Source organism: Pogoniulus pusillus, chromosome 10 (assembly GCF_015220805.1).
Source record: "Pogoniulus pusillus isolate bPogPus1 chromosome 10, bPogPus1.pri, whole genome shotgun sequence".
NCBI lineage: Eukaryota > Metazoa > Chordata > Aves > Piciformes > Lybiidae > Pogoniulus > Pogoniulus pusillus.
Genome location: NC_087273.1, coordinates 5,721,780 through 5,733,879, shown reverse-complemented (window position 1 = coordinate 5,733,879; position 12,100 = coordinate 5,721,780). Strand labels below are relative to the sequence as shown.

Sequence of the window (12,100 nt, the reverse complement as noted above, 5' to 3'; positions counted from 1 at the left end):
CATCAATGGGATGCTTCACCTCTGTCAAGAGCCAGTTCTTCACTGCAGGGGCAGATTTCCTACCAGCCCTTGCCAGAGTCTCCTAGGCAAGCCTGCTTCTCTGTGGGCATGGTGTCCTTCAGGACATGAACTGCTGCAGCAGAGGGCTGACATTGGGTTCTGTACCTCCCTCTCCTGTGCACAGTCCAGTAGGATCCATAAAACCAGCGCAGGCAAGCACCTGCCTGCACGGGACAGCCAAGAAGCTCTGATCTTCTACTCTCAATATGCTGCTAAGCAAGGGGAACGTTACAAAATAGCTGGAAGCAAGCAGCTGGTGGTGAAGATAAGACTGTTTTACCAAGGCAGCATCTGCAAAACCTCCACCACACAAAGGATTTTAAAAGGCTGACAAAAGGTTTCATTTACCTCCGAATCATAGTCTGCGAGGATCCAGGGAAAGACAGGGTACTGCATGAGGTCGTTGTAGGATCTGCCTGCCAGAGTGTTTAAGTGCATCAGGTACTGGAAGTTACTGATTTCTCCTCTCTTAAGGAAGACAGAAAACAACACTGTCAAGCACTGCCTTGACAACAACCAAATGTGTTCAGCTCTCCTCAAACAGGCAAAACTTACTTCACTGTTACAGTGCTCGCTCTACTTTTACTACAGCCCCTCCCCTTGCATCTCCTACGGCAGAACCATTTCCTAGTTGGTGAGGATATTGTAAAACACTCCAAAGCAAACTGCTGAGACACCCTTTCTACAGCAGGACATTCCACCCATCCTAAGAAAAGGATGCAACTTCTGTGCACTGATCAATGAGGCATCACTGCAACATGTGCAACTGAATACAAGAACCCCCCACATTTTCATACTTACTTCCCATCTTTGAGTAACAGATTTTTCTCCCACTAAAGTGCTAAGCAAGCCAGACCTAATGGGAAGAAGGAAGTGGATTTGCTGACTTAGCACTAAGATCTGTGTTACATCTTCACAAGACAATCCAAAGCTTAAAGATAAAACCTTACAAATGGTAACAATGAGTAAAACAGAGCTTTGTTCTTTTGCTTTAGCAGTGCCTTCTTTCAGTTCTAAACACATACTGTTAAAATGATCACCTTAATGAAGCAATTCAGTGCAAGTACAAATAGATCTAATAGGCTGCTGATGAGGAAAACAACTGGGACAAACCTCATGGCTTTAGACACTCCAATTCCTTACATTTGATTCCTTCCATCCCATTCCTTTCATGATTCAATTCCATCTGCATACTGATAACATTAATCTTGATAGCATGTATTAATTAGCCAGAATCTATCTTGATGCTGCCAATGATATTAGTACATCTAAAATAACTGGGGCACACCATCAGTAGGTATTTATTTGGACCTTTCAGCAAATCCTGATCACAATGAAGCATCGTGAGCTTGTGAGGAACAGAATCACTTACCCTTGCTCTACACTGGTGTTTGGTCTCTGTCCAGACACTGACTCAGAACTGTCAGTTAGAGATGGTACCACGGCCAGAAACCTGCAGCAGCAGTCAAAAGGAGATAAAGATTTGTGTTCTTGTCCTTGCTGTGTCTTCTCCTTCAAAGCAGAGAGCATTTAGTACTTTGTTTTAAGAAGCCACAGAATATCTTCCACAAAATGGGAAGATCACCACCAGTAGTGGTAGAGTGGTTTATAGTGGTTCTTTCCTGGTCACCCAGGTCATCCACTGCCTAACACCCATCACTCTTTCAGTCTGATTCCAGTGGTTAGATGACAGATGGCTCAAGTATGGCCCAACACAAAGATTTCACAGAATCACAGAATGGTTTGGGTGGGAAGGGATCTTAAAGACCATCTAGTTTCAACTGCTCTGCCATGGGCAAGGACACCTGCCACTAGAGCAGCTTGCTCAAGGTCTCATCCAACCTGGCCTTGAACACCTTCAGGGAGGAAGCATCCACAACCTCCCTGAGGCATGGTTACCTTCTGGGCTGCCAGCAACCATTGCTGGCTCATGTTGAGTTTGTCATCAACTGACTCCCCCCCCAAATCCTTCCCCTCCAGACTGCTCTTGAGCCACTCCTTGCCCAGCCTGGGTCTGTGCTTGGGATGTGCAAGCATTCAGATGAAATGTAACTTATTTCACAGTACCTTTGATAAACTTTGTTCCTAACCCCTTTTTGGAAAGCTAGAAGGTAGTTCCGTCCGTCTCCTGAGAAAACTTCAATTGCAATTGGCTGAAAAGAGAGAGGCCAAACTCATGTCAACACTGACACATTTGCTGGCCACCTCTGCAGGTCATGTGCAGAGCAGCTTAGCCAAGATGTATTTACACCTGACATCAAATTATGGTGCAGCAGATGTAGCCTAGTGTGGCCAGATGTTTTATTTTCACAACACTGAAGCTGACTGACAGGCACAAGAAACTCAACCACTTAACCCAAACGTTCAACCAAGGATGCCCAACTTAAGCATCTCAGTTTCAACATCATGAGGACTTTCACTTTCCAGACACTGGTCAGTTAGTTCCTTTATATTTAAAAACTACAATAGCAACAAAAAAAAATCCCAAAGTTGGCTCCTTGATCCAAATTTGGTGCCCAAATTACCTGCAAAAGGTATCTCCTTTTGTGTACTTCCTTGATATCTTCATATGCAAAGATGCTGCATGTTCTTTTCAGTTGACTTGGGCCTTGCCTTGCTCCCCTGGGTATGATTGGCTCATGCATCCTACAAATGAGCATGAACAGGCAGGAGAGAAGTGATTAAAAAGAAGAGAAATTAAAGGAAATGTTTCCTTAATTCATATCATAGAATCACAAAATGGTTTGGGTTGGAAGGGACCCCAAAGATCATCTAGTCCTAGTCCTGCCAGCCTGCTGAAGGCCCCATCCAACCTGACTTCCAGCCTTGGAGGCCCCACAACTTCTCTGGACAACTGATTCCAGTGCCTTGCCACCCTCACGGCAAAGAATTTCTTCCTCATGTCTCATCTAAATCCAGCTTCTTCCAGTTTCTTGCCATTGTCCCTCACCCTACCACTTTCAGCCCTGGTCAAAAGTCCCTCCCCAGCTCTCCTGAAGCCCCCTCCAGGTACTGGAAGGTTGCTCTAAGGTCTCCTCAGGGCCTTCTCTTCTCCAAGTTGAACAGACCCAACTCTCTCAAGCCTGTCCTAACATCAGAGGTGCTCCAGCTCTCTGATTATCTTTTTGGCTTCCTCTGGACCTGTTCTTACAGTTCCATGTCCTTCATGTGCTGGGAGTCCAGAGCTGGGCCCAGCACTGCAGGTGGGCTCTCAGCAGAGCACAGCAGAGGGGCAGAATCTCCTCTCTCCCCTGCTGCTGGGGATCAGGACAGGACTGGTGTCTAGGCTGCAGGTGCACATGTGGGAGAGCATTTATGGGAACAGTTGGTCTTCTGTACTACACTGAGAAATTCCTGAGCACAGAGGAAACTGGTCCTGAGGTCTTTCTGAATCTGACACAATAGTCACTGTCTCCAAAACCTCCTCAAACACTTCCTCATCAGCTCTTGCAGACCAAGGGAACTCTCTGTTCATCTACTCACTTTGGAGGCAGGGTCTCAATATCCCGTATTTCCCTGGTGGCTGTCATGGTGAATCCATCAATGACATAGAAGTGCTCTTTCCCAAAGAGAAGCAGCCCTTCACTGGTGTCCAGGCCCTGAACCCGTGCACAGCGATACATGTGCTGGATCTGGAATGAGAGGGAGAGTCCAGCTGGCAACCCAACACCAGCATGGCCACTAAATCCACGACCCCAAGTGCCAGGGCCACACCTTTCCTGAACACCTCCATCACCTCCCTGGGCAGCCTGTTCCAATCCCTGACAACTCTTGCAGCAAAGAAATTTTTCCAGCCTAACCCTCCCCAGTACAATTTCAGGCCATTTCTTTCTCTATCACCTGATACTAGGGAGAAGAGACCAACTCCCACCTGGCTCCAACCTTCTCTCAGGGAGTTGTTGAGAGCAATGAGGTCTCCCCTCAACCTCCTTTTCAGATTGAACAACCCCAATCCCAGTTCCCTTAGCTACTCCTCCCCAGCCCTGTTCTCCAGATCCTTCTCCAGCTTTTTTGTCCTTCTCTAGACCTCCTCAATGTCCCTCTTGGAGCGAGGGTATCAAAACTGGAACCAGTAGTCAATGTGTAGCCTCACCAGTGCTGAGTCCAGGGGGTCAACACCTTCCCTACTCCTGCTTGCCACACTATTGCTGATCCAAGCCAGGATGCTGTTGACCTTCTTAGGCACCTGGGCACACCAGTCCATTGCTGACCAACACCCCCAGATGCAGGACCCAGCACATGACCTTGTTAAACCTCATCCCACTGACCTCAGCCCAATGTTCCAGCCTGTCCAGATCCTTCCTACCCTCAAGCAGAGCAACACTCTCACCTTATTTAGTGTTGTCTGCTAATCCCAGCCTACAATAACCCACAGCTTTCAGTATCACAGTATCAACAAGGTTGGAAGAGACCTCATAGATCATCAAGTCCAACCCTTTACCACAATTCTCAAGGCTAGACCATGGCACCAAGTGCCATGTCCATTTCCTTTCAGGACAAAAGGCAGCAGGAAAGAAAAAGAGCACTTGCAGTATAAGGTTTTCAGCTCAGGATCTCTTGGACCTGAAGGACAGATTGGTCTCAAAGAGGCAGCTGGTGGCACATCAGGCTGTAGACCAAGGAAGGTCCCAGTGGTGCTACCCCACACAGCAATTCTGCTGCAAGAAGAGCTCAGTGAGCTGGGAGCACACTGTACCTTCTCTCCTTCTTCCAGAAGGCGAAGCAGAGTTGTGTTATCAGTCTTCTCCTCTTCATCTATTGAGCTTCCCTCCACGATTTGATCCTGCGATTGGTCCTGGTTCTCGTCATCACCTCCATCAGGAGCAGAGCGAGATCGTTTCAGAGGAGGCTTCACCAAACCTGCACAAGAACAACAGAGGGATAAATAAAAAGGTGACAACCAGAATTCATGTCACAAACTCTGCTGAGTACATCTCCTACTAGACCACCTTGCTCAAGGCTCTGTCCCCCCATACAACCTGGTTTTGGACACTTTCAGGCTGGGAGCCTCCACAATGCCTCCAAACAACCTGTTCCAGTGCCTCACCAACCCCACAGAGAAGAATTTCTCCCTCCTGTCTCATTTAAATCCAGCTTCTTCCTGTTGAAAGCCATTACCCCTCATCGTATCGCTCCGTGGCTTTGTCAAAAGTCCCTCTCCAGCTCTCCTATGGCCCCTTTCAAATCCTAGAAGGTTGCTCTAAGGCCTCACTGAAGCCTCCTCTTCTCCAAGCTGAACAGCTCCAACTCTCCACAGCAGAGGTGCTCCAGCTCTCTAATCATCTTTGTGGCCTCCACCACGTCCTTCCTGTGTTGGGGGCTCCAGAACTGGACACAAGACTCCAGGTAGGGTCTCAGCAGAGCAGAGGAGCAGAATCCCCTCCCTCCACCTGCTGCTCACACTGCTGGGGATCAGCCCAGGACAGGGTTGGCTTCTGGGCTGCCAGCACACAGCACCAGCTCCTGCTGAGCTTCTCATTACCCGGTCCATACACCAAGTCCTTCTCCTCAGCACTGCTCTCAATCCATTCTCTGTCCAGTCTGGATACGTCAGGGGAATATCCCAACCCAGGTGCAGGACCTTGCACTTGGCTCTGTTGAACTTCCTGAGGCTGGCTTGGGCCCCCCTCTCCAGCCTCTCCGTGCCCCTCTGGATGCCATCTTTTCTCCCAGCATGCCAACCTCTACACACACACACATCAGCAAATTTGCTGACGGTGCACTCAGTCTCTTCCCCAAACGATCTTACCTTTGACCCTTGCAATAGTGTCCTCCCCATGTTCTGGCTCCTGCTGAGTCGTTTCACCCACTGTGCTCTCCTCGATGGCATCCTGAAAGACGGCAGGGTTGCCGGAGGCCAGGCGCATGTAGTACTCCTTGCTGTCATAGCTGATAGCTCTTCGGTAGCGAGCAGGTTTCTTAGGAAGCATTGAAGAGATTGTTTGGTCAGACATCTCCTCACCCACTCAGTTGGCTTCAGGAATAGTTTGTGCAGCACAGTGCATGCCCAGCAAGTGTTTTGTGCATGCTCAGTCGTACACCAATGCAGAGAAAGAGACTCGGGAGATCGTAGATGGGTTGGGATGGAAGGGACCTTAAAGATCATCCAGTTCCAACCTCCCCTGCCATGGGCAGAGACACCTCTCACTAGACCAACTTGCTCAAGGCAACCTGTTCCAGTGTCTCACCACCCTCACTACAAAGGATTTCTTCCTCATCTCTAGTCTCAATCTCCCTCTTCCAGCTCAAAGCCATCGTCCCTAGTCCTGTCACTCCCAGCCCTCATCAAAGGTCCTTCCTCAGCTCTCCTGGGGCCCCTTTCAAGCACAGGAAGGCTGCTCTAAGGTTCTCCTGGGGCCTCCTCTTCTCCAGGATGAACAGTCCAAACTCTTCCAACCTGTTCCCACAGGGGAGGTGCTCCAGCCCTCTGATTGTCTTCATGGCCTCCTCTGGACCCTCTGCATGTCCTTCTTTTGTTTGGAGCCCCAAAACTGGCTGCAGTGCTGCAGGTGGGGTCTGAGCAGAGCAAAGCACAGAGGCAGAATCCCCTCCCTGGTCCTGCTGCTCGCACTGCTTTTGATGCGGCCCAGGAAACAGTTGGGCTGCAGGACCTAATCTCAACTAAGTTCCATGGAGGCTGTTCAGCCACTCAAGTAATGATGGGGTTGGAGAAATGCCTGCAGGTAAACCTTCAACACTGGACATAAAGAGTGTGGCCAGTGTGTCACCAACTGTCACAGAAGGTTGGGATGCTTGTGCTGCAGGTTGACTATCAGGTCACATTACTGCTCTGCATATCTCCCTACATCTGCAGCTCATTTGTTAGCCAGCTGACTTCCTTGCTGGGTAATAGTCTGAATAAAGCATTGCCTCAAGTTGAGACACAGAGATGTGGAAGCTGGGATGAACTTGAGGCAGCCAGGAGGCAGCTTCAAGGCTCAGAGATTCTTCATTAATTCAGTTACTTCTTTGTGAGTAAAGGTTCTGATGGTTTGTGAGTAGGAGACTGGCCCCAGAGTAACTGTTCAAGCACTGTTTGTACCTTAGGCTGGTGACAGTAGAAGATAACACACTTGATGACAGTGGTGGGGGGTGAGGGGATGGTCTGGAGGCTTTATTTGGGGTTGGTTTCAGTGAAGGTTGTTTTGGTTGGGGTTTTTCGTATCCTTTATCCTGTCCTCCACCACAGAGTAACTCTTATGTACCTCAGGGAGGTAACATCCAACACAGAACTGAGGATAACAAATATATCAGAATGATCCCAGGAGATCCAAGAGAAGATAGAAGGTATTAGAAAGCCAAGAGCCTTTCCAAATTTAAAACACATGGATGGATGAAACCTCACTGATCTTGTACTGCAGCTGAACATTTTCTTGTCTGAACAGTATTGAATTACACCCTCAAACTCCAGAAAGCTTTATAAATGTGTTCACTTCTTCACCATAAAGAACTTGGTTTGGTTTGCAGCATTCTTTCCCAGGAATTTCAAGATTAGGTTGGGATAACTACAAAACATTGTTAGAAATGCAGGTTGGTTATTGAACATAAGGAATTGCAGAGTATCACTGTCCCCTCAGCCAAGCTTTACTGTAAATGGGATCACAGAATCATAGAACGGTCTGGGTTGGAAAGGACCTCCAAGGGTCATCCAGTCCAAGCCCCTCATGAAGAGATTGAGCTCAGCTTGGCTGCCCTCAAAATAAAATCCTAGAGCACTGTGACCTAATTTGCTCACTTTCAGCTAATTCTTCTCTCCTTATGAGCACAAAATGATGCTTAAGTGCAAGGGATGTCACTTAAATGACGCTTAAAGCCTCTGTGGAAACAACTCCTGTAGAGCCTAAAGAAAAATCCTGACTAGCACTGCTAATATGAAGCAAGGGGGAAAAAAACAGTTCCTATTAGACATTTAGATCAAATAAGACAGAATTCCTTCCCTTTTCATGTATTACTTTGGGGTTGGATGTACTTCCCAATGAGAGAACAGACATCAGAGATTGCACTTAGCGATGGGCAAGGTTGTGACTGTAGTGAACAGAGAAGCCTGCAGAGCAGCCACTTCCAGACTGCTCTTGAGATCTCCAAGCCAGGATACATATTTGAAATCAAAAGTGTCTGTTTCTTTATCAGTAAAAATCATAGAATCATGGAATGCTAGGGGTTGGGAGGGACCTCTGCAATCATCCAGTCCAACACCTGCTGCTGAGACAGGGTCACCTAGGGCGGGTCACATAGGAACATGTCCAGGTGGGTTTCTAAGGTATTCAGAGATGGAAACTCCACCACCTCTCTGGGCAGCCTGCTCCCAGTGCTGTCAACCCTTAGCTTGAAGAAGTTCCTCCTCATGTTCAGATAGAAAATAAAGGAGGACACAAGTAAGCCTAAACAAAATTCATCTGAGCTCTGACCAAAGTATTGGCTTGCAACAGCCCATCAGGGCCCAAAAGAACATCTGCTCACCAGATTCTCTCTTAGAAACACTTCTTTTCTTGTGCTTGAATTACCCATGATTAATCATGTCCCACCCACCAGCAGTTCTGATCCCAAAGCCACAACACTTTGCAGAGTGAGAACAGTGATAGCACAGCCCAACACAGCCTGTTAGTGTGCAGCAAAGAAGGTGAGATCTACACAAGTTTGATTAGGTGAAGGTTGAGGAGAGCACAGTAGCGTTTTCAAAGGTGATTGCTGGAGAAACCTTTAGGCCTGGAAATATTTACTGAAAGAGCAAGTTGAAAGCCAAACTTGGAAGCCTTGTTAAGACTGTCTAACATGCAGAAGGGGGAAAAAACAAAGTTGTATTTGTTTTATGTTCTTTCAGTCAGTGTGTTTTTAATTTACCTTTTGAGGAATGGTATCATCAGGTGTCTCGGGAAGTCTACATGAGAAGTCAGACTGAAAACAGGGCATTGATTACATCAGCATCATAGAAAGAACACTTGGGAGAATCACAGAATGGTTAAGTCTGGCAGGGACCTTAGAGATCTACTCAAATGTCTCTATCACAGGCAGAGACGCCTTCCACTAGACCAGCTGCTCAAGGCTCTGTCCAATCTGGCCCTGAACACCTCCAGGAAGGGAGTATCCACAGCCTCCTTGGGTAACCCATTCCAGAGTCTCACTACCCTTGCACTGAAGAACTTCCTCCTGAGATGCAGTCTAACCCTGCCCTCCCTCATCTTCAAACCATTCCTCCTTGTCCTGTCTGTAGACACCTTCACGAAAAGTCTCTCTGCAGCCTTCCTGTAGGATCCTTGCAGCTATGTGAAGGCAGCTCTAAGGTCCCCCTAGTGTCTTCTCCAAGCTGAACACCCCCAGCTCCCTCAGCCTATCCTCAGAGCAGAGGCGTTCCAACCCTTGGATCATCTTTGTGGCCCTGCTCTGGACTTGCTCCAGCAGCTCTGTGTCCTCCTTCTGCTGGGGACACTAGAACTGGAGGCAGGATTGGAGGTGAGAGCTCAGCAGAGCAGAGCCAAGGGGCAGAATCCCCTCTCTTGCCCTGCTGCCCACACTTCTCTGGCTGCAGCCCAGCACACAGCTGCCTGCTGGGCTGCACGAGGGCACTGCTAGCTCCTGGGGAGCTGCTCAGCAACCAACACTCCAAAGGCTCTTCCTTCAGGGCTGCTCTCAACCCACCCTGCACCCAGCAGAGTGCCCTGGTGTTGGCCTGACTCAGCTGCAGAATCTTGCACTTTGACTTGTTGAACCTCGTGCAGCTGGCATTGGTCCACTTCTCAAGCCTGTCAAGATCCTCCTAGATGGGTCCCTTCCCTCAAGTGAGTCTGGGACACCACACAGCTTGGTGTCATCAGCAAGGTTGCTGAGGGTGCCTCAGTCCCACTGTCTATGCTGCTAACAAGTTAGCCCTGGACCCAGGACATAGCCCTGAGGAACTCCACTTGCCACTGGTCTCCACTGGACACCAAGTTGTTGATCACAGCTCTTTTGAGTGTGAACCATGTAGCCAGTTCCTTATCCACTGAGTAGTCCATCCCTCAAGTCTATGTCTCTCTATCTTAGAGACAAAGATATCACATGGAACAGTGTCAAATGTCTTGCCCAAGCCCAGGTATGATGGGATGTTCTCCACTTTGTGGCAGTTAGCCTGCCACTACAGCTGCTGAGTGTCAGACTGCCAGCAGAACACACCTGGTGGTGTCAGACTGGTTGGACACTGTTTGTGCTTTGCCTGCTTGAAGCACTGTGACACTCAGGCTTTAGCTGAGGAACAAAACCCTGCACACAAGCACTCATGCCTCAAAACACACAACAGAGGCTGAGCCATTTCCTCAAAATGCTCATCCAAAACGAAGAGGAACTAACTGCCAAGCTTTCAAAGGCCACATGTGCTTCTGTCCCACAGCCCATGCTGGCATTCATGGATGGATGAACGTTCATTCACAGCGAGGGTGGTGAGATGCTGGAACAGGTTGTCCAGGGAGGCTGTGGATGACCCCTCCCTAGAGGTGTTAAGGCCTTGAGCAACCTGCTCTAGGGGAGTGTGTCCCTGCCCATGATTTGGAACTAGATAATCTTTTTAAGGTCTCTTCCACCTCAAACCATTCTGTGGTTTTATGACTTCACAAATGCACTCAAACCAGGGCCTCTGGGAGCTTTGCTGGATTTTTTTTCAGATCACCATTGACTACATCATGTGTCAACGACCTTCCCTTTAAAGGCTTGTGAAGATCACAAGGGGTTAGAAGGAACCTCTGGAGATCATCAAGTCCAACTGCCCTGCTAAGGCAGGTTCACCTAGAAAGGTCACACTGGAATGCATCCAGGCAGGTCTGGAATGTCTCCAGAGATGGAGAATCCACCTCCTCTCTGGACAGCCTGCTCCAGTGCTCTGTCACACTTAAAGAGGTTCCTCCTCATGTTTAGATGGAAAATAAAGGAGGACATGAGTCAGATAAGATGAAATTCATCTGAGTGTGTGTGTGTGTTACCCCAGAGAAGATGCCTCTGCTGTTCCCTAGCATCATCACTCAGCTGAGGCATGCATAACATATGTTAGGATCACAGAATGCATTGGGCTGGAAGGGACCCTCAAAGGTTATCTGGTCCAATACCCCTGCAGTCAACAGGGACATCTACAACTAGATCGAGTTCCTCAGGTCTACATCAAGTTTGGCCTTGAATGTCTCCAGGGTTGGGGGCTCAACCACATCCCTGGGCAACCTGTTCCAGTATCTCACCACTCTCATTGTGCAGAACTGCCTCCTGATGTCCAACCTAAATATCCCCTGCTCTAGTTTCAAACCACTGCCCCTCATCCTATCACCTCAGACCCTTCCAAACAGGCCCTTCAGAACAGTCCCTCCCCAACCTTCCCCTTCAGATACTGAAATGCAGCTACAGGGTTTCCCTGAAGCCTTCTCTTCTCCAGGCTGATCAACCCCAACTCTCCCAACCTATCCTCATAGGGGAGGTTCTGCAAGCCCCTGATCACCTACAATTCCACATTCAAATTCACTTTCTTCTGAGCTGAGTGATTCAATCCCTTCCTTGAACACAGTGTGAAGAGCAACTGCACTGTACAACACTGTAGGGCTACAGACAGAACCTCAAGTAACACCAAGAGAATAAAAGCTCCTTCTCAAGAAAAAATCCTCTAAATCCTGCACTTGAAACCAGGGCATCGAACTGCTGACCACATCCCCCCCGAGTACTCACCAGCAGGTTTGTTTCTTGCTCAGCTTCAGGCATGTAGGGATACTGAGTATAAAACATGTCGTTTCGCACCATCTTCTTCCTCATTCTGCAGGGACCCTCTGTCATCTCCAGCATCCACTTGTCCAGGTGGGAGCCAATAGGGGGACCCCAGAGGCCTCGCTCCCGCAGCAGCTCGTACTCGATCTGGGACCACTCCTCCGTCACGTACTTGAGCGCGTTCTGCTGGCGCTGAACGAGAAGACGTTTGGGGAGGCATCAGGAGCAGTGCTCCTGGGCCAGTCTCTGAGGTGGGCAGAGGCATTTTCACCAAATCACTGTCCCAGGTTGGGAACTATAAGGTTAAAAAATCCTCTGGGGACTAGGA

At 48.7% G+C, this 12,100-nt stretch overlaps 1 protein-coding gene across 9 annotated transcripts in view; it reads right to left on the bottom strand.

Moving 5' to 3' along the window:
- WDFY3 (WD repeat and FYVE domain containing 3) overlaps positions 1-12,100 on the bottom strand; it is a 165,453-nt gene that overhangs the window by 23,314 nt on the left and 130,039 nt on the right. For 8 of the 9 annotated variants that reach the window (XM_064149629.1, XM_064149628.1, XM_064149631.1 and 5 more), the window contains 10 exons: positions 11,737-11,964; positions 8,902-8,955; positions 5,810-5,978; positions 4,757-4,920; positions 3,544-3,692; positions 2,586-2,706; positions 2,128-2,213; positions 1,433-1,513; positions 862-916; positions 409-528 (listed from right to left, as the gene is read on the bottom strand). In XM_064149629.1, the coding sequence (XP_064005699.1) occupies positions 409-528; positions 862-916; positions 1,433-1,513; positions 2,128-2,213; positions 2,586-2,706; positions 3,544-3,692; positions 4,757-4,920; positions 5,810-5,978; positions 8,902-8,955; positions 11,737-11,964 (1,227 nt within the window). The remainder of the gene's footprint in view (positions 1-408; positions 529-861; positions 917-1,432; positions 1,514-2,127; positions 2,214-2,585; positions 2,707-3,543; positions 3,693-4,756; positions 4,921-5,809; positions 5,979-8,901; positions 8,956-11,736; positions 11,965-12,100) is intronic. The other variant, XM_064149627.1, reaches the window with a different exon arrangement.